The sequence below is a fragment of the Dipodomys merriami genome, unplaced genomic scaffold, assembly GCF_024711535.1.
Source record: "Dipodomys merriami isolate MVZ:Mamm:240054 unplaced genomic scaffold, mDipMer1.0.p SCAF_505, whole genome shotgun sequence".
Taxonomy (NCBI): Eukaryota; Metazoa; Chordata; class Mammalia; order Rodentia; family Heteromyidae; genus Dipodomys; species Dipodomys merriami.
This window is the reverse complement of record NW_027206075.1, coordinates 429,106-453,753: the sequence shown is the minus strand read 5'-3', so window position 1 is coordinate 453,753 and position 24,648 is coordinate 429,106. Positions and strand designations below refer to the sequence as shown.

Sequence of the window (24,648 nt, the reverse complement as noted above, 5' to 3'; positions counted from 1 at the left end):
CAGGAGACTGAGATCTGAGGATCATGGTTCAAAGGCAGCCTGGGCAGGAAAGTCTGTGAGACTCTTACATCCCAGAAAACCAAAAGTGGCATTGTGGCTCAAGTGATAGAGCACTAGCCTTGAGCTGAAGAACACAGGGACAGCACCCATGCCGAGTTCAAGATCCACAGCTGACAGAAAAAAAAAAAAATTGGCCAGTTCTGGGGATTGAACTCAGGGCCTTGGCATTGTTCTGAGCTTCTTTTGCTCAAAGCTAGCACTCTACCACTTGAGCCACAACACCACTTTCGGGTTTTTCTGTTTATGTGGTACTGAGGAATCAAACCCAGGGCTTATGCATGCTAGGCAAGCACTCTGCCAGTAAGCCATATTCCTAGCCCAATTTGTCTATTAACGGTATCTAATAAGAGATGAAATACGGAAGCTGATTCTGTAGTGGTAGAACGCTTGATTACCATGCATGAACACCTAGGTTTGATCTCCAACACAAGAAAAAAGGACAATGGGAAACATTTGGTCTTTATTTTATTAAAAACATCAAACCAAAGAAGCAAGATTAAGTGAGGTAACGTAATTTGCCCAACCTGGCAAAACCACAGGGGTAGGGGCAGGACTGGTACCAGGATCCATACCTGCCTCCCCTCTAATAATCTCTACTTTTGTTAGAAATGGAAAGCTAGAGTTTCACTCATTAGGGAAGCCGGGCCATTGGAGAGGCTGGTTTCTTTTTTTGCTAGTTCTGGTGCTTGAACTCAGGGCATGGGCACTGTCCCTGAGCCTCTTTGTGCTCCAGGCTAGCACTCCACCACTTAAGCCAGAGTGCCACTTCCAGCTTTTTCTGAGTAGTTTATTAGAAGTTAGTTTCATGGACTTTCCTGCCCTGGGCTGGCTTTGAACAGTAATCCTCAGATCTCAGCCTCCAGAATAACTAGGATTACAAGTGTGAGCTACTGGTGCCCAGTAAGCGAGGCTGGTTTTTATTTGCCTTTGTTCAAGGAAATTCTGTGCGTCCTGCTTCTGGCCTATCTCCACCTATACTCTTTTCAAAGTCCATCTCTATCTCTACACTTAATCATACATGCCTCAGTCAAACTCTAGGGTTTTCTTACAAATGGATTTGATTGCTAGAGAGGATGCTCTCCAGTCTTTCTTCTGTGCCTTTTTCCCTCCTAACATCCCTCTAGGGAAGGTCAGTAGACCACTGTGGAAGAGGAATCCGAGAAAAATGAAGGAGGTTCATGCTTTCTCCAAAGTCCTTTGAAGCAACTACCAAATCCTTCTGGCTCCAGCTGAGAATATCCAGGTAGAGGAGTTTAGCTCTCCCCTTCAAGGTCCTCCATGTCTACATCCTGGGGGGCTTTTATCTTCTTTGGTCGTTTGCACTGTGCTTCACTAGTCCTGGTTGGCTTTGAAGGGGCTTCCACTGAACAAAGGGAAGAAGGAAACATTGAAGAACCCAAACAAACCCTGTTTTCCTTTCACTTCCATCTCTGTGTCCCAGTCTCACCTTCCATAGCTGCTTTTTCTTTCTGTGCAAGCCGGATCTGCTGTAGGAGTTTTCTGCGCTTCTTCCCAGACAGAGTAATGTTGGCCCGAGCACTGGACCTGAACAATAGATAGGAAACAAGGATACACAGGCCAACTTGAACCAACCCAGGTCACAAGAGTGATTCTTTGATTTCAAGAGTGAGCCTTTGATTTCAAATGACTTAAGTGTCTTAAAGGTTGGGTTTTCATGTTGTGAGTAAAGTCCAACATACTTAATTCCAACCAACATACTCTTCAGGATCAGGTTATTACATAAAGTCCTTTTTGTTTCTTTTGTGTGGGTACACAGCCTGTGGGGGACTTTTAACTTTTTGTCCCTCAAGGCTAGCACTCTACCATTTGAACCACACCTTCCAGCTTCCTGATGTAAATTGGAGCTAAGAGTCTCACTAACGTTCCAGTCCTGACTGGAGTCCATCTCCTGAGTAGCTGGGGTTACAGGCTTCAGCTACCAGCATCCTGCTTACCTAAAGTCCTTAAGTAAACATTAAAGTTTCACTAAACTTTAATTAACGAACGAAAACTCTTCCCCAGAATCAAGAGTCTTGACATTCATAAGTAAAATCCTGTGTGTACCTTTAGGAAAATTCAAAGAATTGTGTACACTTACAGATGCAATTTTCTGTATGAAAAATAAGCTTACTTAAAAAAAACTTAAGTGACTGTACATACCTAGTACAAAATGTGATAGTGACAATCCTGCAGAAGCTGTAAGGTACGGGTGTGGTGAGCGGCTAGCATAGGCTAGCATAGTTTAGGAACCAACACAGCTGAGACATTCTCTGTATTAACGTGAGCGTTCAAGAAAACGCCAGGGGAGGTTTTGGCTGCTCTGGAGCTTGGAAGGCAGGGAGGACAATAAGAAATCAATGGGGAGGACCAAGGGAAAAGATCTGGCACTCACGCTCTCTTCTTGAGGTGATGCCTCGTGATCAGCCCTTCGTCTATCACCGCCCCAACCACCTTGCGCTTCAGTCTTCGCTCCCGGTTCAAAACTCGCCGGCGCTTGAACAGCTTCTTCTTCAACTCCTACAAAGCGCGGGGGGGGGGGGGGGGAGCATGGAATCAGCTGAGGATGCGTTCGGCCACCCGGGTTCCCTCCGACACTTGGCAGCCCCAGTTTCCCATCGATCTAGTGCAGGAGGAGAAGACTCTGAAAAAGCTTGGGGAAACATTCGCAAACAGCCCCCCTTTCCCCGACAGTCACCGTTCGGGGCCGGTTGATCTTTCCTCCCGGAGCACCCATAATTGCAGCGTGGTTCACTCGGGGCCGCACTTCCGCTCTTCGCGACTTCCGCGAGACCCCGCCCCCTATCCCATCGGACCAATCACGGCAAGGGGGCGTGCCGAGGGCCTATATAAGAGAACTCGCGCCGCGTTGTTGCCTTTCGAAGGGAGCTTTGGTAAGTGGGTGGCGTTCTGGCGGTTTCTCGGCCGGCAGCGGTCGTTCCGGGGGTGAAGGGAGGCGGCCTGCATCCATCAAGCCCTCCATTTCTTGGCGGGGAGCGGGCGTGCAGTCCCGATCTCCGTTATGTACGGAGGCAGAAGGAAAGGGCTCGAGCCCTCTCGGCGTCATGTCTTCGGTGCCGGCGGCTTCTCGTACGCCGGTTCTATCCTCAAGCGCCGGGACACGCGTCCCCGATCGGGGCGGAACATGTGAAGCGCAGCGGTTCCCCTTCCGCGAGGGGCTCACACACCTCTCTCTGGTTTCAGGTCTGCGGTCGCCGCCCCATAATGGAGAGCTGACGTGTTTCCTCCCTTCATGGTACTGTTGCCGCCAGTAAAGGCTGTCCACGCAGGTCGGTGTCCGCCTCCTTTACACCCGAGGCTCCGTCCCGGCAGGCTGTGTGCGGGCCATCCCCCCCCCCCCCCAGCCACGTGAGCCAGCGCCGCGCCCTGGCCGGGACCTCCGGATGGCCGCACTCCGCCCACCGCTCCCAGTGCCGACTCTGGTGGCCCGAGCGCGCCGGATGTTGGCCGGTAGGGACGGTGGGACAGCGGGACAGGGCGGGGGTGTGGGGGGGAAGCGGGTGTGACTCTTTCTTGTCGCTGAAATCATGACTTAGGACCCTAGGGTACATTTGAGCCGTTTTTTGCAGCGGCGAGGTTGAAACCCAGCACCGGGTACCCTCCGCCTGCATCCACAGGCTCTCTGGCCAGTAGCTGCCTGGCAGACCGCCGCCTCTGGGATCGGCTCCACACCCAGCCCCGTCTGGCCGGTGTCCCCACTTTCGACTGGTTCTTTGGATATGAGGAAATCCAGGAACTTCTCCTGCCTCTGCTGCAAGAGGCCCGAGCCACTGGCCCACTGCGGGTGCTGGATGTGGGCTGTGGGACCTCCAGCCTCAGCGCGGGCCTCTATACCAAATCCCCACACCCTGTGGATGTACTAGGTATAGACTTCTCTCCTGTGGCTGTGGCCCACATGAATGGCCTCCTAGTGGGTGGCCAGAACCAAGCACCCCTACGCCCTGGTCACCCTGCCTCTTGCCTCCGCTTCATGCATGCTGATGCCCAGAACATGGCATCTATAGCTCCCTCGGGTTCCTTCCAACTAGTGTTGGACAAGGGCACCTGGGACGCTGTTGCTCGGGGTGGTCTCCCTGGGGCATACCAGCTACTGTCAGAATGCCTGAGGGTCCTAAGCCCTGGAGGGACCCTGATTCAGTTCTCAGATGAAGACCCTGATGTACGACTGCCCTGCTTGGAGCAAAGATCCCATGGCCGAACTGTGACTGTGCAAGAGCTGGGTCCTTTCAAGGGCATTACCTACTTTGCTTATTTGGTAAAAGGTTCTCAATAAAAGACGTTTTGGTCCCCAATCTGGTGTTTTCTGTTTAGCAAGGAGAGATGAGAGGGTAGCTTTACCTTTGCAATATGGATGGTTGGACTTTTCTGTTGACTTAACTTTCAGACTAGAGATCCCATTACATGGAATATGCCCTGGTGGTCTGGGGTGAGTGCTCAGAAAAAGACTGGGTCACTTCCAACTAAAAGCAGAGGCAAGATGAGTTTCTGAGCCGAACTAGGTGACAATACTCACCCCCAAAGGTGGTATGAGGTGGGAGGTGAGAATATTCCACCAAGCAGCTTCTACAGACACAGGAACCTGTCTCCCCAAGAGGACAGGGGTTTGCAGGTTCGTGACAGTCTTTGTGAGGAATCCAGTAATCATCTTGCTCTTCTTCCTGCTCCCAGTTGATTCCAGGGTTAAATGTTCTTAAGGGAGAGCTGGGGTCCTGTGGACTCCAAGCCCAGCCTGGGGGAATGAGAATTAAGGAGCTCATCATTAAGATTGAAAATGAAAGATGAAGTGTTGAGTGCCTTCCTGCAAAATAAGTTCACACCCCAGTAACAGCCTTAGAAATATCTGCCTTCTACTGCTAAGACACCAGTAGCCCATTTACTACCTGAATACCTACTTTGATGTCAAACAACTGAAAGAGCACACTTGGTTTTCCATCTCAGCCCTGTCTAGACCATCTGAAAAGCCAGCCACCCTGCTCACCTGGCTCTTCATTTTGGTCCTGGAAGAAAGTCTCAGCCTCTTCTTCATCATCAGTGAGCAGCAGCAGCTCTTTATGTGGCCATTGTAGCTCCCCATAGTCTTCACTCCCCTCTGATGCTTCTACCACAATAGAGGGTAAGTGGGAATTTTGAGAGGCAGCCTGAGTAAAGACAGCAGAGACATGAGTCAGACTGGAGGCTGAGCCAGCAGCAGGACACAGGGTGAGAAAATACTAACCTGAACATCTTGATGTTCTTCAACCCTGCTAGTTTCTTCTCTGTCTTTCCAGACAGTATGAGTTCTGGGACTTTCTGGGTACCTGGAGGAGCCTGGGCTATTTCTAGGCCAAGTTCTAATCTCATTGCTCTCTGGCACAAGGGCCATGGTGGTTCCACAAGTGCAGCTCAGTTCAAACTCGAGTCCTTCCCTTTGTACTTTACAGAATGCAGCTTTAATCTTCTTTGGAGCCAGTTCCTTAATCACTGCTGAGGAGAGGAGGATGACAAACTAGCAGATTATGGGCTTTCTAGGGAGGGGGGATGCTCAAAATGATCGGAGCTTTATTTCTATTTTCTCCCTGGATGGCAGAGAGGGTAAGAGGAGACAAGGGCATCTGGATTAAATGATTTGTGAGTGAAGAACAGCGATAATGGCTTTGGAACATTTTTACCTACTGAGCTTCTCAACTTGCCTTGTTTATTTGTATTTTTTTAGTGTGTTTACTATTTGGCCGGGAACTATTTTTTAGTTTACATTAGTTAGTTGGGAACTCGCTCTCACTCTGTTGCTTTCTACCTTCCTAAAGCAATCTGAACAAGTTTCCTTGTTTTGGTTTTGGGTTTTTTGTTTTTTTTTTTTTTTAACTCTGGGCTTGGGCACTGTCCCTAGGCCCTTCAGCCCAAGGCTAGCACTCTGCCGCTTGAGCCACAGTGCCACTTCCAGTTTTTAGTGGCTTATTGGAGATAAGAGTCTCAAGGACTTTCCTTGCCTGGGCTGGCTTTGAACTTCAATCCTCAGATCTCAGCCTCCTGAGTAGCTAGGATTACAGGCGTGAGCCACAGGCTCCCCGCTTCAAGTTTCCTAGTTTGGTTTTCATACTTATGAACAATATTTCAAGCATCTAGTATTCATCTTTTCAAAATACCCATCCCTATTATTTTTCCCTTTGTCCTCTCCTAAGTAGTCAGTTGCATTCATGTTCTGTGGAGACCCAAAGGTGAGTGTAAGAGCAAGAGGCCCTCACTTCAGGCCCCAGTACCAGCAACAATGGGATAAAAAAAAAAATTCAAAACCCAAATAACGTTCTCTTACTCAGCCTGGGCGCTGTCCCTCAGCTCTTCAGCTCAAGACTAGCACTCTACCACTTGAGCCACAGCGCCACTTCCGGCTTTTTTTCTTTTTGCTTATGTGGTGCTGAGGAATCGAACCCAGGGCCTCAGGCATGCAAGGCAAGTGGTCTACCACTGAGCCATCTTCCCAGCCCCTTTCTGGTGGTTTATTGGACATGAGTTTTTTCCTGCCTGGGCTGGCTTTGAACCTCAATCCTCTGATCTCAGTCTTTAGTAACTAGGATTACAGGCATGAGCCACCAGCACCTGGCTCTCTTCTCTTTTTCTTGAAGCTTTTCTAAAATACACAGTCATAAACTCATAAACATGTACATAGTGTATATACAGAGAACCTGATTCTAACTTTGAGCCTGGTTAAAGAAATGAGGGAGAGGGGAGAGAAAAGAAAAAGATGGAGAATGAATAGTTTTTAAACGCACATTGCAACAATGAAAATGGGATAAGGAAACAATAGGGGGTTGGGAGAGGGAAGAGCAATAGAGATTATTCCGATTAAAATATATGCACATCTAAAATACCAAGGCAGGGGCTGGGAAGGTGGCTCAGTGGTAGAGCGCTTGCTTTGCATGCTCGAGGTCCTGGGTTCGATTCCTCAGCACCACATAAGCAAAAGGAAAAAAGCCGAAAGTGGTGCTGTGGCTCAAGTGGTAGAGCGCTAGCCTTTATTTTTTTTGGGTCCCGTCGTGGAGCCTGAACTCTGGGCCTGGGCGCTGTCCCTCAGCTCTTCAGCTCAAGGCTAGCGCTCTACCACTTGAGCCACAGTGCCACTCCCACCAAGGAGTTTTGCCTTGGTACAATTAATACAGAGGGGGAGGGAGGTGAGAGGCCGAAGGGTCTGCAGGAGAGAGAAGGGCCATAGAAGTTCTTAATTTGTACATATGAACAGAAAAATGCAGCCTGTAGAAACTGGTTTAGAGTATGAGCAAGTAAGGGAGGGTGATACAGGGAATGAGGTTGATTTCCAGTACATTGTGCACGTGTATGGAAATGTCACCGTGAAACTCCCATTATTCATCTAATGTATGCTACTAAAAAAAACAAAAATGGGAAAAAGTAAGGGAGGATAGTAAGAGAAATTGACAAAGAGGGAAAGGGAGCCGGGCATGAGAAAGAGATTGGGAAAGGACAATGTAAGATCTGGCTTTTGGGTCCCAGGCTATCAAGGTCCTCCCAATGTCGGCTTCCGCCCCCCATTGCATGAGAGTAAATCAGATTGTTTTGTTTATTCTGTTGTGAGGCTGGGGATCGAACTCAGGCCTAGGGTGGGTCTCCAGTGGGCCAGAAAAACTACAGCCGAGCTATACCCACCAATCGCGCCTTCTCCACTCCAAAGACCCAGGCGCTCAGCACTCCACTTTTCTATGGTTAAGGCCTCTCTAGCCCCGACCCAGCTCGATGGTCTCCGCCCCGTCCCCGCCGCGGTCGGCCTCAGCGTCGCTCTAGCCCGCGCAGGAGCACCGAGATGCGGCGGCCGCCCTTCTAGGCTGCGGGAGACGCCGGCGCGCACCTCTGTGGCCGCGCGGTCCGCCATGAGCACCGTGAGCAAAGCGCTGCAGGTGGCCGCCTTGCTGGGAGTGGGGGCCACCGTGGGCTCCGTGCTCTTTGCGCTGGTGACCCCAGGAGAGCTGCAGAAGAAGGGCATGCTAAAGGTAGACCTGGGAGCCCCCGAAGGGGTGGGTGGGTGGGTGTCCGGGAGACTGCGAACCTCCTTCCTCCGCGCAGGAGATGCCGGAGCAGAACCCGCGGCTCCAGGACGAGGCAAGCTGGAGGCAGCAGCTGGTGGTGGAGACGCTGCAGAAGGCCGCGGCCACGCAGGAGAACGTGGCCTGGAGGAAGCGCTGGTTGGCTAGCAACCCCGGGAGGTCGGAGTGAGCGGGCCGGGCCCTCCCTGCGAGCCAAGTGGGGAGTCCTGACCTGGACTGTGGCCCCGGGGGAGCAGGTTCCCTCCAACCCCTGTGCACGTCCCCGGCCGGAGTCCGCATGGAGGTCGGATGTGACGGACATGGAACAGTAAATCCTGCTTGTCTATCCCGAGAGCGAGCTCGGCAGACGGACCCCTCCAAGTGCTTAGATGCGGGGGGCCGGCGCTGCGGGCACCCCTGGATGCTACTGCTCCCCTACCCCTAAAAGCCCTGCAGGCTTAGTGACCACATTTTCAAAACAATCGGGTCACGTGGCGTTATGTCTGCGTGTGCTTCTGGGAAGAGCCAGACTTAAACTCAGGACTTCCATGTTCTTGCTTAGCTTTTGCTCTCAGGCCCGATTCTGCCTTTCGAGCCACACCTTCGCTTCCAGCTATTTACTGGTTAATTGGATAAAAGAGTCTTGAGGATTAGGCTGCCCAGCCTAGCTGGAACCCTGATCCTCAGATCTCAGGCTCTTCTTCAGTAGCCAGAATTACAAGCATGAGTCACAGGTGCCCAGCTCAGGTAATATTCTTAAAATCAGAACTATTCCATATACCGGGCACCCGTGGCTCACGCCTATAATCCTAGCTACTCAGAAGGCTGAGATCTGAGGATCGCACTTCAAAGCCAGCCTAGGCAGGAAAGTCTGTGAGACTCCAATCTCCAATTAACCACCAGAAAACTGGAACTGGCATTGTGGCTCCAGTGGCAGAGCTATTCCTTGAATATCTTCTTAGCAATGAATACCTATAGGGCCTTTGGGAAGGGTTGGAGGGGCATCTAGCAATTCGATGTGCAGACTGCTTTCCTTGGCTTTTTCTTTTTTTTTCACAGCAAATCCCCTCAAAGGATTTATTTATTTTTTAATTGTGAAAATACTGTACAGAGGGGTTATAATTACATGGGCAAGATAATGAATACATTTCTTATCAAGCATTGTAGCCTCCTCCTTTGTTTCCTCTTCCCATCCCTTCCCATCCTCCCCCTGCCCCCCCCAAAGGCTTCTTGCCCTCAAGATTAACTTAGAAATGTGAAGTGCACATTCCTGGAATAGAAACATCAAGTCATAAATGTACTGGACTTCCATTCACATGCTTTTCACTAATTTCCAGTCATTGAATTGGAATCCCAATCTTCCACTATAATTCTGATTTCTTCAAGATGCCACTGAATATAAAATAAAGCCATAGGTTTGGAACCCTACAGGAAGCAAAATCTAGTCACACTTCTTGGTCGTTTTAATTTTTGTGCTGACACTAGGGCTTGAACTCATGGCCTGGGTGTGTCCCTTATCTTTTTCACTCAACACTGGCACTCTACTAGTAGAGATTAGAGCCTCCTAGACCCTGTGCACCAGTGGCTCACAGCTGTAATCTTAGCTACTCAGGAGACAGATCTGAGGATGGAGCCCATCTTGTGATCTTTTTTTTTGCTTGGGGTTTTTTGGTCATGGGCCTTCAACTCTGGGCCTGGCACTGTCCCTCAGTTCTTTTTTTTTTTTTTTTTGTCGGTCCTGGGGCTTGAACTCTGGGCCTGGGCGCTGTCCCTCAGCTCTTCAGCTCAAGGCAAGCACTCTACCACTTGAGCTACAGCGCCACTTCCGGTTTTCTGGTGGTTTATTGGAGATAGGAGTCTCATGGTCTCTCCTGCCCGGGCTGGCTTTGAACCGCAATCCTCAGATCTCAGCCTTCTGAGTAGCTAGGATTACAGGCGTGAGCCACCAGCGCCCGGCTTGTCCCTCAGTTCTTTAGCTCAAGGGCAACTCTATCACTTGACCTATAGCACCACTTCCGGTTTTCTGGTGGTTTATTGGAAATAAGAGTCTCACTAACTTTTACTTCCCAGGGCTGGTTTTGAACCGCAATCCTCAGATCTCAGCCTCCTAAGTAGCTAGGATTACAGGCTTGAGCCACAAGTTCCTGGCTTTTTAAGAGAGATTGAACCCAGGGCCTCATGCTACTAATAGTATTTAGAACAGCAATTAAACACTGAGGTTCAGACCCAGAAATGAACACCGGTGGTAGTCATAACTTTAAAAACATTTGAAAAGTGGTATGAACATATATATATATATATATATATATGGGCTGGGAAGGTGGCTCAGTGGTAGAGCGCTTGCCTTGCATACATGAGGCCCTGGGTTCAATTCCTCACCACCACATAAGCAAAAAGAAAAAAGCCGGAAGTGGCGCTGTGGCTCAAGTGGTAGAGTGCTAGCCTTGAGCTGAAGAGCTGAGGGACAGCGCCCAGGCCCAGAGTTCAGGCCCCATGACCGGACCCCCCCCCAAAAAAAAAAAAATATATATATACATATAAAATTGTGTAAAAAAAAAATTTGATTGGGGCTGCAAAGGTGGTTCAGTGGTAGAGTACTTGCCTTGCATGCATGAAGCCCTGGGTTCAATTCCTCAACACCACATAAGCAAAAAAAGCTGGAATTGGTGCTGTGACTCAAGCGCTAACCTTGAGCTGAAGAGCTGAGGGACAGCACCCAAGGCCCAGAATTCAGGCCTCACGACTGAGAAAATAATAATTTGTGTGTGGTTTTTAGGGTTAATGCTTCTTCCCTACACTCAGGAATAAGTGGGCAGCTATAGGCTGGGCGCTGGTAGCTCATTCCTGTTATCCTAGCTACTCAAGAGGCTGAGATCTGAGGATCGCAGTTGAATAATAGGTGGAGGTTAGCAGCAGCATCAAGGGGCCCCCATGGAAAAGCCTTGTGGGTCAGACCTGACCCAGCTGCAGGTTCTAGTACTTGCTTTTCCTACAGTCACTTGAGGCTTCAATATCATGAAGTCTGAAGTGGGATAATTTTGCCTATATTTAGGTAATGAACACTGCTTTCATACCTCAAGCATATATTAAAAAAAACTTTATATATGAAGTATTCAACATTCGAACACATGCATTTGTCTTGTCACTATAATGTTCCTTTCCTTTCCATGTTTATGGACAGACATTTAAAAAGTGCTCTATGGGTCAGGTGGGGAGAAAAAAAGAGGCACTGGTACCTCATACCTGTCATCCTGAAACCACTCAGGAAGCTGAGATCTGAGGATGGCAGTTCAAAGCCAGTCCAGGTAGGAAAGTATGGGACTCTTAGCTCAAATCAACCACCAAAAAAAGCTGGAAGTAGAGCTGTGGCTCAAGTGGTAGAGTGATACCCTTGAGCAAAAAATCTCAGGGATAATGACTAGGTTCTGAGTTCAAGTTCCAGGATGGGCACACATTTTTTTTAAAAATGTAGGCTGAGGATGCTCAGTAGTAGAATGCTTGCTTAACATTTACAAGGCCTGGGTTCAACCCCCAGCACTTGCATACACATTCAACCCCTTCCCCATTGGAAAAAACCCACAATTTAAAATCTACTAGGGACTTACTACCAAGAAACTGTGCTAAAAAACATGTCAACCTCATGACAACACCAAGAAACAGGTACTATTGTCCCTACTCTACTAAAGAAAAAAACTAGGCTTCGAGAAGCCAAGGCATACAACTAGTGAGGAATTTCAATTTATGTACCCCACCTACAGAATAAAAGGTGACGTGCAATGTATCCTCTGTAATCCCTCCCCACAATTTTTTTTTTTTTTTTTTGCCGGTCATGGACCTGAACTCTGGGCCTGGGCGCTGTCTCTCAGCTCTTCAGCTCAAGGCAAGTGCTCTACCGCTTGAGCCACAGCGCCACTTCTGGCTTTTTCTGTTTATGTGGTGCTGAGGAATCGAACTCAGGGCCTCATGCATGCAAGGCAAGCACTCTACCACTGAGCCACCTTCCCAGCCCTCCCCACCATTTTTTTAACGCCTGCCAAGGGCTTGAACTCAGGACCAGGGCCCTTTGACACTCTACTATTAAGCCACAGCTCCACTTGGGGCTTGATAGTTAATTGGAGATAAATGTCTTATGAGCTTTCGTGCCTGGTCTGCCTTCAAAGAACAATCCTCAAATCTGAACCTCCTGAGTAGCTAGGATTACAGATGTAAGCAACTAGCACCTGGCTCACTTCCAAATTTATTGCTATTATTATTATTATAAAGGTGATATACAGAGGACTTACATAAGTCAGATAAAGAGTACATTTCTTTTTGGACAATGTCAACCCTTCCCTCACATTTTCTCAGTTTTTTCTCCCATCCCAACTTTTTACTGGTTAATTGGGGTCAATCCTCAAGAGTTTCTTGCCTGGATTGGCTTCAAATTGTGATCCCCAGATCTCAGCCTCCTGAGTAGCTAGGATTATAGGCATGAGCCTCCAGCTCCTGCAACCTGTTCACTTTTTTTTTTTTTGGGTCCGGTCATGGGGCCTGAACTCTGGGCCTGGGCACTGTCCCTCAGCTCTTCAGCTCATGGCTAGCGCTCTACCACTTGAGCCACAGTGCCACTTCCGGCTTTTTCCTTTTTTCTTATGTGGTGAGGAATCGAATCCAGGGCCTCAGGCATGCAAGGCAAACGCTCTACCACTGAGCCACTTTCCCAGCCCCAACCTGTTCACTTCTGAAGCAGCAAACAGATGAAGAAACAAGTCTCTTTGTTGGAAACTTAAGAAGAGGAAGAGGCTCTATTCAAAACACCCTTTTAATTTCCCCTTGCCTGTCCTGGAATTTAAAACTCATAGCCTGAAAGCTGGGGTTGCTCAAGCTGGTGCACTACCAATAAGCCACACCTCCAACCCAGTTTTTTGCTGGTTAATTGAAAATGGAGTCTCACAGGGTTTTAGTTTTAGACTGGCTTTGAATGGTCTCCAGATCTTAGCCTCTTTAGTAGCTAGGATTCAAGGCATGAGCCAATACTGCCTAGTCCAAATGCCTTATTTTAGTGTCTTCCTCTATTCACTATTGTCCCTCCCATTAGTCAGGAAGAAGCCAGGCATATACAGAACTCCAAGGATCTATTTATTAGGAAGGAGATGTCAGTGCTGTATCAAAGATGAAGAGGTCAGAGAGGGATGGTGAGATAAAAGCCCCTCAACTGGGACATTTCTTGGCCACAATGAGGACAGCAGAAGGCACGAGTCCTGAAGATGGAAGAGAAGCAGGTATAAACAATAATATCTGCTTTTACTCCCCAAGTTCCTGGCCACATATTTTCTCACAAAATACCTTTTCTTTGCATCCCTCCTTTTCCCAAGCATGCCCAAATCCACCAATCCTGCTTCCCAGTCCCTTATGTCATACCCAGCTCCTGCAGAGGTCGCTCCATGTCAGCCTCTGAGAAGGCCCGTCTGGGGAAGCCACTGAGCAACTGCACAGGGTCCTGGCCACCTCCAGGTTCCTCCCCGCGGTGGAGCTCTACATAGAGCCTTACAGCTGCCAGCTGTTCCCGGGCTCTGAATGTCTGGGTCAGTGAGGTCCCATCTGGCAGCCTCACCTAGAAGGCAAAGGAGATCTCCAGTATTCCGAGCACCAAAACTTAAGTAAGATGCCCAAGAAAGGTGAAGAAGAGCTAAAGTAGGCCCCTCCTTTCTCTTAGAGGAACTGAACGAGTTGTACAACTCAAGTACAACTACTACTTAAAGCACTTAATGAGGACACACTTATCCTGTCGGCTTTACTAAGGGTTAAAGCAAGGGCCCCAGCTTCCTCAGTCTAGGACAGACAGAGCAAGATTATACAAAAAATGTCAGAATAAATGCCACATCACAAAAATAGTAGAGTAATGAAAGGAAAACATCATGAACAAGCAAAAGGGTAATTAGGAGGTGCAGACTTCAAAAATGATTAGAGCAGGTGAAATTGGATATCTTTCCTAAGAGTACAAGAGGTAGGATTTCAAAAGTCATTTACAAAGAAGGAAGAGATTTGGCAAACAGAACATAGCTGAAAAAAAGGGGGGGAAAGTTGGGGGCTGGGAATATGGCTTAGTGGTAGATTGCTTGCCTCGCATGCATGAAGCCCTGGGTTCAATTCCTCAGTACCACATACACAGAAAAAGCCGAAAGTGGCACAGTGGCTCAAGTGGTAGATGCTAGCTTTGAGCACAGAGATGTTCAGGGACAGTGCCCAGGCCCTGAGTTCAAGCCCCAGGATTGGCTAAAAAAAAATTTTAATTTTTAATAAAGTTGGGTGCCTTGTACACCAACAAAGAGGTTCCAGGAGCAAAAGAGGAGCAAAAAGGATAAAAGCCAGAAGTGGCGCTGTGGCTCAAATGGTAGAGCGCTAGCCTTGAGCTGAAGAGCTGAGGGACAGCGCCCAGGCCCAGAGTTCAGGCCCCATGACCAGACCAAAAGAAAAAAGAAAAGAAAAGAAAACCAAAGAAAAGAAAAAAGAGGTTGTATCAAGGTGGGCACCAGTGGCTCACACCTGTAATCCTAGACTCAGGAGGCTGACATCTGAGGATTGCTATTCTAAGCTAGCCTGGGCACAAAAGTCCATGAGACTCTTATCTCCAATAAACTGTCCAGAAAAAGCCCAAAGTGGTATTGTGGCTCAAGTGGTAGAGTGCTAACCTTGAGCACAAAGAGGCTGAGGGACAGCCCCCAGACCCTGAGTTCAAGCCCAGCAAAAAAAAAAAAAGAAGTAGTACCTGTATGCGACACTGGTCATACTCCCGCTTGGTGGGTGGCTCCTGGCTGGGAGAGGAGGGGACAGGACCTGGCTCTGTCACTGGTGGGGTTGGCCCAGAACCCACACTACTGCCATACTGTAGGACAAAGTAAAACCGTCAGTCAGATACTCATTGTACTGTCAGGAAACAGACCAGGAGAAAGCAATCTTGTAACCAGCTTTTTACCTGACGCTAGGAAAGAAAGTTAATGCCTGTGCCGGTGGCTCACACCTGTAATCCTAGCTACTCAGGAGGCTGAGATCTAAGGATCGAGGTTCAAAACCAGCTGGGGTAGGAAAGTCCATGAGACTCTAATCTCCAATAAACCAACAGAAAACTGAAAGTAGCACTGTGGCTCAAGTGATAGAGCACTAGCCTTGAGCTGAAGAGCTCAGGGACAGCGCTCAGGCCTGGAGTTCAAGCCCCATGACAAAAACAAACAAACAAAAAGACTTAGTCGTTTCTATGGTCTTGTCAATCACCCACCTTCTTGGCTCTTTCTGCTTTATCCCTTTCAATCTTTTCTCGAACCCTTTGCCTAGAATGCAGACAGAAAGAAAGCAGGTTGGACATGGTCAAGCAAAAACCTTGATTTCATTCTCAACTATTGCCCATCACCCAGACCTGGCTGCTAACTCTTCAGCCTTTTCCCTCCTCCGCTCCTCAGCAGCTCTGCGCATTTCATCTTCTTGTAGTTTCTGTCGGGCAGCCGACAGCTCTTGGCCTTGTCTCCGGCGCTGCTTTTCTCGTTCTAATGCCTCCCGCTCCTCTCTTTCTTCACGTTCCCGCTGCTTCTGGGCCACCAACTCCAACATTCTGTGTTGGAGAAAGGAAAGAGTTCAAGAAAAATAGCTGAGTGTATAAAAAGGAACTCTGAGAAACAGCAGGAAACATGTCCCAAAATAGATGAAAAAAAACTTAAAAGACAATTAAAAATAAGAGAGGTGCCAGGTGTGGGTGGCTTGAGGCTGGGCTCTGAGCATCACCAGCTGGGGGCAGAGAAGTCCCTGAAACTTTTTTTTTTTGCCAGGCCTGGGTCTTGAAATCAGGCGCCTTCTTTTCCTCAAGGCTAGCATTCTACCACTTGAGCACAGCTCCACTTCCAGCTTTTTCTTTTTATGTGATACTGAGGAATCGAACTCTAAGCTTCGTGCATTCTCGGCAAGCATTCAACCAAGCCACATTCCCAACCTTGAGACTCTTACCTCCAATTTATCACCAAAAAAACCTTAAGTGGGGGTGTGGTAGAGGGAAAAAGGCAGGGCACTGACCCCAGATTTCAAGGGCGCGCACACACACACACACACACACACACACACACACACACACACACATACACACACACACACACATACACACACACGGAGAAGAGAGCTAGCTCATTAGTAGAGCACATGCTCAGCATACAGGAGATCCAGGACTTTAAAAAGAAAAGGAAAGAAAAGATGCCGGACACGGAAGGCTCATGCCTGTAATCCTAGTTACACACAGGAGGCTGAGATCTGAGGATTGCGGTTCAAAGCCAGCCTGGGCAGGTAAATCAAATCCAAGAGACTTTTATCTCCAATTAATCACCAGAAAACCGGAAGTGGCACCGTGGCTCAAAGTGGTAGAGCACTCGCCTGGAGCTGAAGAGCTCAGGGGACAGCGTCCAGAGTTCCAACACCATGACGGACCAAAAACAAACAAAAACCACACAGGAAATGTGTTAAGGTTAAGGTATCCGACAAAGGGTGTTTACATTTGAGAGGAGTGAAACACGATCCCCGGGGAAAGTAAGATTGGTATTTACTGGACCTCTTAGTCTGTTCTTGTCTTTCTTCTTCGGTCAAAGTTGGTTTGCTTTCGCCAGCAGCAGACCCAGGTCCTACAAACAAGCAACAAGCGTGACTACCCCGTGGGATTCTCTTCTGCCCTCGCCAGTAAATCGGCTGTCTCCCCGTCAGGACCTTCAGGGCCAACTTGCTCTGAGGAGGTGGGCTCCCGTCCCAGGATATGTCCGAGAGGCATCTCTAGAGGTTCGTCCACGTCGGGGTCGTCTTCGTGTTCCATCAGCCTGGCAGGGCAAGTCGGCAGGGGAAATTGGCCGTGAGGCCGCCCCTCCGCCGCCCCTCCGCCGGCGCCTCCCCGCCCCCCGCCGGCCCGGCCGCTCACCAGTCCATCGCGGCCTCGATGCCCTGGTTCCCCGTGAGGGCCAGAGCCTTCTCCCTGGGGGCAGAAACACCGTCAACACGCGCCCGCCGGCCATCGTGACGGGCCGACTGGGGCAAAGGCCAGGACGGATCCGCGGCCCTCCACCCCGGGGCCGGGGGACCGGGGAGATGGGGGGCTCGGGGCGCTCTTACGCGCGTCCGCTGGGAAAACCCATCTCGATGAGACTCTCCAGAGCCGTCAGCTCCGCCATGACGACGCCAGCCACCGCTTCCGCGGGGACCTGGCAGGGTGAGAAGGAAAGCGGCGAGGGTCAGCGTGCGGCAAAGCCGCCCTCGACGCCACCCCCGCGGACCGGCGCTCGCTCAACTCACCCGGCTCGGGACCCGCCGGGGACACCGACGAGAAGAAAGCCGAAGGGAAGCGGAAGTACCCGAGTCTGTTTGGGTCACGTGGGAGCGGGCGTGGACGGGGGCCGCGGAGAGCCAAAAGTCTTCCCCTCCTATCGGTCGCCGGGACCTTGCGCACGCCGGCGGGGGCGGGGCGGAGCGAAAGGGGGCGGGGATGCGGGTCGGGCTCAGCCAACCGCGAGCCGCGGATACCGTGCTTTTAAGCACGCGGCGGGGAAGGAAGCCCTCCTGAGAGGTCAATCTGGAAAGCGGGCGCAGGTGGCTCACACCTGTGATCTTAAGTCCTCAGGAGGCCGAGCTCTGAGGATCGCGGTTCAGAGCCAGCCTGGGCAGGGAAATCTGGAGGAGCATGGCCGCAGCTCGCTGGAGAATTGTTTAGCAGTGGTTATCAGGAGTCATAGCCGCTCTCAGGCCCTTTCGTCCTCGCCTGGGAACTGAGCTGTTCTTTGCCCCATTGCCAAAGGGATTTTTGCAACACTGTGTCTGACAGTCTTATCACCTTCCGGGCTTTGAAACCTTGGCATCTCAGCTATCTCGGATGTAACTAAAAATGCTGCTTTCCTCCGGCACCCCAGGCCTTCTGTTTTATTTTGTTTCGTTGAAAGACAGGGTCTTGCTTTGTAGCCCAGGTTGACCTAGATTCTCTGCCTCTGCCTCCCAAAAGACAGGTTCCGGGAGAATGCCACCAGCTACCACGCCGTTCGTTTACAAAGAAGCGCTAGCCTTGAGCTGAAGAGTGCAGGGACAGCGCCCAGGCCCAGAGTTCCAGCCCCACGACCGACCAAAAAAAAAAAAAAAAAGACAAGAAAAGAAAAGAAGAAAGGAAAAGGATTTGAAAGTATATGTACTATCACTGGGTTTGGTATGTGTGGCAGTGCATGCTTATAATCCCAGCACTCCAGAAACTGAAAGAGCAAAATCTAAAATTTGGGCTGGGAATCTGGCTTAGTGGTAGAGTGCCTGCCTGACATTCATGAAGACCTGGATTTAATTCCTTAGCACTACATATACAGAAAAAGCCAGACGTGTCTCTGTGGCTCAAGTGGTAGAGTGCTAGCCTTGAGCAAAAAAAGGTCAGGGCCCTGAGTTCCAGCCCCAGGATTGGCAAAAATAAATAAATAAAACTCCAATCCTGCTCATGCTACATATAAAGATCTTCATTCAAAAAAAAAAGTGTGTATATATATATATGTATGTATGTATATATATATATATATATATATATATATATATATATATACACACACACACATATATATACATATATATGCCAGGTGCTGGTGACTCATGCCTATAATCCAAGCTACTCAGGATGCTAAGATCTAAGGATCCTGGTTTAAAGTCGGCCTGGGCAGGAAAGTATGAGACTCTTATCTCCAGTGAACTACTCAGAAAAAGCTAGAAGCAGAACCATGGCTCAAGTGGTAGATTGCTAGCCTTGAGCCCAAAAAGGCTCAGAGACAGCAGCCCAGGCCCTGAGTTCAAGCACCAGGACCAGAAAATCAAGAAAACAGGTGTGTAAACAAGCAATCGAAAGGGATCTGAGAAGGCCTCCTTTTAAATTTCCTTTAATGTTATCACAGTGGATATATAGTCAACACAAATGGGGACAGGGATTCCTAGGTATTGCTGTTAGTTTTGTTTTAACTAAAAGGAACACTAAGACAAGTGCTAGTGCCTCACTTGTATCATCCTAGCTACTCAGGAGCTCAGGAGGTCGAGATCTGAGGATCATGGTTCAAAGCCAGCCAGGGCAGGAAAGTCTATTAGGCGCTGATCGCCAACTAACCAGCAAAAAATAGAAGTGGAGCTGTGGCTCAAGTGGTACAGCACTAGCCTTTGGCAAAAACGCTCAGAGACACCTCTCAGTTGGAGAGGTGAGAACCCTGAGTTGGAACCCTGAGTTCCATCTCTAGGACTCGTGCATACACACATACACAAACCCACTAACTTGTGTCAGCATGGTCCTTTCCTGTCTTCTCCATCCCATATCAATCTTGTCTCCTCCCTCACCAGACATAAGTGGATTGTGCCCTGGATGGGTTTGTCCACCATTACTAAACAAAAGGTCACAGAAAGATGTGGCTCCAACCCCAAACTCCCACTGTGATCAAGTTTATTTTCAAAATTCACTCCTGGAATCTTCACTACTTAGGAAGGCATGTAATCCTAAATTACTCAGGAGGCTGAGATTTGAGGATAATAGTTCAAAGTCAGCCTGGGCAGGGAAATCTGTGAGACTCTATCTCCACTAAATTACCAAAAAAATCTGGAAGTGGGACTGTGGCTCAAGTAGTAGAGCACAAGCCTTGAGCAAAAGCAGCTCAGGGATAGTGCTCAGGCCCTGAATTTAAACCCAGGATTAGCATGCACATCTAAGCACAAGTACATGTGTGTGAGCACACATACACACATACACACACACATACACTAACTCCCAATGAAGCCACCCACAGTAATAAAACTTTTAAGAGTACTTGATTTGGAAGCATGGGCTAACACCATTTTTTTTGTTTGCTTTTTTTTTTCTTCTTGTGCTTGTAATGGGGCTTGAACTCTGGGTCTTAATGCTGTCCTTGAGCTTTTTTTTTTTTTTTTTTGTCGGTCGTGGGGCTTGAACTCTGGGCCTGGGCGCTGTCACTCAGCTCTTACAGCTCAAGGCCAGTGCTCTACCACTTGAGCTACAGCGCCACTTCCAGTTTTCTGGTGGTTTTATTGGAGATAGGAGTCTCACAGTCTCTCCTGCCCGAGCTGGCTTTGAACCGTGATCCTCAGATCTCAGCCTCCTGAGTAGCTAGGATTACAGGTGTGAGCCACCAGCGCCCGGCTGTCCTTGAGCTTTTTCACTCAAGACTAGCACTCTACCACTTGAGCTATAGCTCCACTTCTGACTTTTTAGTGGTTAATTGGAGATAAGAGTCTCCTAGACTTTCCTGCCTGGACTGGCTTCAAACTGCGATCCTCAGATCTCAGCCTCCTGATTTGCTAGAATGACAGATGTGAGCCACATCCTCCCTGCTCAGTTTTTACATTTTCATCAGTATATTTTAAATGTCTATATACATAACTACATAATGTTCTTGATGTTATCTTTCCAAACTCACAAAGCCTAAATCATTCATGATCTCACAGTTTGGAGGAAAATTGCTATTTCTTCCTAGTCCTCAGCCCTGGACCTTAAAAAGTTCTCAACCCTGAGATCTCAGTGGTGGCCCCATTATGTGGACCTGGCTCTGCTTGGTTGTCAGATTAGTGCCATGCGTCCCCAAGTCCCTGCACTCCTGCCAAATGGGGGTGACCCAGGGTCCAATCAGACAGTCCCCGCAGCTGGGCGGTGGCGGGGGCAGCCCCAACGCTCACGTAGACGGAAGTGCCAGAACAGGACAGCACAGCTCAAGAGGGCCAGAGCTGTGCCTACCCCCACAGCGGCATGGACCAGGGTAGCGGGTCTGGGTGGCACAATGATCTGGCCACAGGGCCCAAAGGAAGGGAAGGTCACCCTCTCCTGGCCATCTTCACCTGCCCCAGGGACCTCGCTCTCCCCAGCTTCGTTAACAGCCACCACACAAATGACATAAGTGCCCCCAGGCTTCAGTCCCTTCAGTTCTGCTCTTCGGACTGTAGCATTGAGAGGGGCCCCCTTCTGTGGCTCTCCAGTGCCTTCCCAAAGCAGCAGCCAGTAGTAGTGGACTGGGGAGTACGGTGCGCACCAGTGGACCTCAGCGCGGCCCTCCTCGGCCACAATGCGAACTTCTCCCAAGCGTGGTGGGTCAGGTCTCTGGGCGGGGCTGGAGAGGCCTGGGCACAAGCAGGCCACGGGCCCAGCCCTCTGCAGCTCATGGCAGGGCACCTGCAGGTGGCGGCATCGGTCATAGTCACAGCGGAGAGCCAGCAGAGGCGTGCTCACTGTCTCATCTTCGTCATCCTCCTCCAAGTCTTGAGGGGTCAAAGGCTGAGCTCTGGGAACCAAGGAGAAGGCCATGGCCAGGAACCACAGAAGGCAAGGAGAGTGGAGCATGGAGTCTGGAAAGGAAGGGGTGAAGAGGTAAAAGATGTCAGTCCTGCTTTCTAGGGCCCCTTGCCTTCCTAGGCAGACCCTCTAAGGACAGGGAAACAATTGAGGATCGAGATGGAAAAAGGACAGGGCTGGGAAGGTGGCTCAGTGGTAGAGCCCTTGCCTTGCATGCATGAGGCCCTGGGTTCGATTCCTCAGCACCACATAAGCAGAAAAAAAAAAAAAGCTGGAAGTGGCGCTGTGGCTCAAGTGGTAGAGCGCTAGTCTTAAGCTGAAGAGCTGAGGGACAGTGCCCAAGCCCAGAGTTCAGGCCCCAGAACCGGACCCAAAAAAAAAAAAAGATTGAAAGAGGAAAGAGGTGAGAATGAAACACTTTACATAAACAAAACTGGGGGATAACACCTTTAATCCTAGCACTCTGGAGGCTGAAATCTGAGGATTGAGTTGTTTTTTGTTTTTGTTGATCAGTGCCTGGGTGTTGTCCCTGAGCTTTTTCACTCAAGGCTAGTCCTCTACCACTTTTTTTTTTTTTTTTTTTTTTTTGGTCCAGTCGTGGGGACTGAACTCTGGGCCTGGGCGCTGTCCCTCAGCTCTTCAGCTCAAGGCTAGCGCTCTACCACTTGAGCCAGAGCGCCACTTCCGGCTTTTTTCTTTTTTGCTTATGTGGTGCTGAGGAATCGAACCCAGGGCCTCGAGCATGCAAGGCAAGCGCTCTACCACTGAGCCACCTTCCCAGCCCAGTCCTCTACCACTTTGAGCCACAGCACCACTTCCAGTTTTCTGGTGAGTAATAGGAGATTAAGAATCTTAAGGACTGGGCACTGGAGGCTCACACCTGTAATCCTAGCTACTCAGGAGGCTGAGATCTGAGGATCATGGTTCAAAGCCAGCCTGGGCAGAAAAGTCTATGTGTGACTCTTATCCCCAATTAACCACTCAAAAACCAGACATGGTACTATGGCTCAAATGGTAGAATTCTATCCTTGAACAAAAGAGGCTCAAGGACAGCGCCCAGGCCCTGATTTCAAGCCCCACAACCACCATCACAAACAACAAAAAGTCTTACGGACTTTCCTACCTGGGCTGGCGTCAAATTGAAATCCTGAGATTTCAGCCTCCTGAGTAGCTAGGATTACAAGCATGAGCCACTGGAGCCCAGCCTGAGGATTGAGTTGTTGTTGGTTTTGGGGTATTTTTCTTCTTCTTCAAGCATGCTAGGCAAGTACTCTACTACTAAGTCACATTCCTAGTTCAAGCCCTAGTATTGGCACACACACACATACAAATGAAATCCAGCCTGACACCTGAGATGCATGGCCAGAAATGTGCAAAGGTGCTACAAAAAGCTAATGTTTTTTTTTTTTTTGTTTTTGTTTTTGCTAGTCCTGAGACTTGAACCCAGGGCCTGGGCATTGTCCCCGAGCTTCTTGTGGTTTTTTTTTTTTTTTGGTCAGTTGTAGGACCTGAACTCTGAGCCTGGGCACTGTCCCTTAGCTCTTTAGCTGTAAACTAGCACTCTACCAACTTGAGCCTCATCCCCACTTCCAGCTTTTTTTCTGCTTATGTGGTGCTGAGGAATCGAACTGAAGGCCTCATGCATGCAAGGCAAGCGCTCTACCACTGAGCCACCTTCCCAGCCGAGCTTCTTTTTTTTTTTTTTTGTCGGTCGTGGGGCTTGAACTCTGGGCCTGGGCGTTGTCCCTTAGCTCTTCAGCTCAAGGCCAGAGCTCTACCACTTGAGCTACAGCGCCACTTCCGGTTTTCTGGTGGTTTTATTGGAGATAGGAGTCTCATGGTCTCTCCTGCCCGAGCTGGCTTTGAACCGCGATCCTCAGATCTCAGCCTCCTGAGTAGCTAGGATTGCAGGCGTGAGCCACCAGCGCCCGGCCCCTGAGCTTCTTTTGCTCAAGGATAGCACTCTACCACTTGGGCCACAGCACCACTCTGGCTTTTTGTTTACATGGTACTGAGGAATCAAACCTAGGGCTTCATGCATACTAGGCAGTCACTCTTCCACTAAGCCACATTGCCAACACAGGGCTGGTAAAAAATGAGGAAGAAATGATTTACTCAGCTCAGGGTGGGGTGATCAGGGGAGAAAAAGGTAAGACTAATTTCCGGTTGCCATTCTGAGAAATCTTAGCAAACGAATCTTAGCAACACACGCAAAAACTCAGAAAGAGAACTTAAGAACAGAAAGGAGAAAGAAAAAAACCCAGAATCCTTATTCTCCACCTGTATCTCATGCAAATATTATCAAAGCAGTCCCCCTCCCTGCCCGTCCCCGCTTCCCCTCAGACCCACAGACCCCCTCACCACTGGAAGTCTGCAACCAAGTATCGATGGTGTCCGCCAAATCGTTCCCAGCAGCGCAGGCTACACTGTCAGGTTGTATCTTCAATTTCAGTTCAGTTTTGGCTGAAAGCTTTTATACCCTTCAACCCTGATGTCACCACCTAGCCCCTTCCCTGGTGAGTGCCAAGAGGGCTGGTCCCCTCACAGGGCCTGAGTCATGAGGCCTGGAATGGGGGAAGCCACATGCAGTTTCAGCTGGAAGCCAGGATGCCTGGGTTCTGACAGAGGAGTGAGGTGTGGAAAGCAGCCAGGAGCTGAGAACCCAAAGGCTGAAATCATGTGAAGACTTGGGGAATGGAGTTCCATGGAGAGGAGGGAGGGCCACCTGGCTGGCAGGAGACAGGAAAACAGCTGCGGACAGCACGGGGCCTGACTTATAAAATACTGTTTGGGTTAAAAAAAAAAAATCACACCACATTTATGGCAGTCATTTCCTGTCTTCTGCCTCCCAATGGACAGAGAAAGGGAGGGGTGTAAAGGCTAGGACGGTGGATTCGGCTCGCCAGACCCGCCCTGTCCTATCCCCCACCCCTGGGGGGAGACAAGTCACATGGATGGAGCGGGAAGCTTTCTAGGGGCCCAGATCCTTGGACTTCCTAGGTTTCTGGTTGGAAACAGATGTGTTTAAAACAGCGCAGGCCGTGCATGGTGGCAAACCACCTAATTCCAGCACTCAATGAGGCAGAGGCAGGCAGAACGGAGCACTGTGTGTTCAAGGCCGTCCTGGGCTACATAGCGAGGTTGAGGCCAGCCTGAGCTACATAGTAAGACCCTGTGTTGACCCAAAACAAACATAAAAACAATATCCTCCACTGCCAGCCAGGTTTGGAGGCTTCCCCCTGCCAAGACAACTTCCCCTAA

At 49.5% G+C, this 24,648-nt stretch overlaps 6 protein-coding genes and 1 non-coding gene across 12 annotated transcripts; 3 read left to right on the top strand and 4 right to left on the bottom strand.

Moving 5' to 3' along the window:
• Positions 1-500: 500 nt before the first annotated feature.
• LOC138810682 (uncharacterized protein C11orf98) lies at positions 501-2,857 on the bottom strand. The gene is made up of 4 exons (XM_069997871.1): positions 2,756-2,857; positions 2,453-2,577; positions 1,508-1,605; positions 501-1,423 (listed from the first exon to the last, which is right to left on the bottom strand). The coding sequence occupies exons 1-4, from the start codon at positions 2,792-2,794 to the stop codon at positions 1,314-1,316; spliced, it is 372 nt and encodes a 123-aa protein (XP_069853972.1). The 5' UTR covers positions 2,795-2,857; the 3' UTR covers positions 501-1,313.
• Positions 2,858-2,933: 76 nt separating this feature from the next.
• On the top strand, positions 2,934-4,370 carry LOC138810681 (citrate synthase-lysine N-methyltransferase CSKMT, mitochondrial-like). Of its 6 annotated transcripts, none has more exons than XM_069997867.1 (3): positions 2,934-2,951; positions 3,262-3,347; positions 3,648-4,370. In XM_069997867.1, the coding sequence occupies exons 2-3, from the start codon at positions 3,311-3,313 to the stop codon at positions 4,349-4,351; spliced, it is 741 nt and encodes a 246-aa protein (XP_069853968.1). In that variant the 5' UTR covers positions 2,934-2,951; positions 3,262-3,310; the 3' UTR covers positions 4,352-4,370. The 6 variants fall into 6 exon arrangements, with proteins under 6 accessions (XP_069853968.1, XP_069853966.1, XP_069853969.1 ...); XM_069997865.1 differs by having other exon boundaries at positions 3,262-3,528; XM_069997868.1 differs by lacking the exon at positions 2,934-2,951 and adding an exon at positions 2,981-3,147 and having other exon boundaries at positions 3,262-3,528; positions 3,696-4,370.
• LOC138810709 (small nucleolar RNA SNORA57) lies at positions 3,034-3,182 on the top strand. Its single transcript, XR_011367222.1, has one exon. It is a non-coding gene; the product is annotated as a small nucleolar RNA SNORA57 (small nucleolar RNA).
• Positions 4,371-4,512: 142 nt separating the features above from the next.
• Positions 4,513-5,830, bottom strand: LOC138810704 (LBH domain-containing protein 1-like). The gene is made up of 4 exons (XM_069997896.1): positions 5,294-5,830; positions 5,057-5,216; positions 4,592-4,807; positions 4,513-4,538 (listed from the first exon to the last, which is right to left on the bottom strand). Exons 1-4 carry the CDS (start codon positions 5,438-5,440, stop codon positions 4,513-4,515), a joined length of 549 nt encoding a protein of 182 aa, XP_069853997.1. The 5' UTR covers positions 5,441-5,830.
• Positions 5,831-7,820: 1,990 nt separating this feature from the next.
• LOC138810680 (ubiquinol-cytochrome-c reductase complex assembly factor 3-like) lies at positions 7,821-9,531 on the top strand. Its single transcript, XM_069997863.1, has 2 exons — positions 7,821-8,054; positions 8,128-9,531. The coding sequence occupies exons 1-2, from the start codon at positions 7,935-7,937 to the stop codon at positions 8,275-8,277; spliced, it is 270 nt and encodes an 89-aa protein (XP_069853964.1). The 5' UTR covers positions 7,821-7,934; the 3' UTR covers positions 8,278-9,531.
• Positions 9,532-13,184: 3,653 nt separating this feature from the next.
• On the bottom strand, positions 13,185-17,458 carry LOC138810679 (UBX domain-containing protein 1). Its single transcript, XM_069997862.1, has 10 exons — positions 17,382-17,458; positions 17,202-17,290; positions 17,011-17,064; positions 16,806-16,912; positions 16,654-16,723; positions 15,481-15,672; positions 15,343-15,394; positions 14,836-14,952; positions 13,488-13,680; positions 13,185-13,327 (listed from the first exon to the last, which is right to left on the bottom strand). The coding sequence occupies exons 2-10, from the start codon at positions 17,258-17,260 to the stop codon at positions 13,278-13,280; spliced, it is 894 nt and encodes a 297-aa protein (XP_069853963.1). The 5' UTR covers positions 17,261-17,290; positions 17,382-17,458; the 3' UTR covers positions 13,185-13,277.
• A 1,525-nt stretch (positions 17,459-18,983) lies between these two features.
• LOC138810676 (LRRN4 C-terminal-like protein) lies at positions 18,984-24,635 on the bottom strand. Its single transcript, XM_069997857.1, has 2 exons — positions 23,749-24,635; positions 18,984-21,440 (listed from the first exon to the last, which is right to left on the bottom strand). Exon 2 carries the CDS (start codon positions 21,433-21,435, stop codon positions 20,728-20,730), a length of 708 nt encoding a protein of 235 aa, XP_069853958.1. The 5' UTR covers positions 21,436-21,440; positions 23,749-24,635; the 3' UTR covers positions 18,984-20,727.
• Between the last annotated feature and the right edge of the window lie 13 nt (positions 24,636-24,648).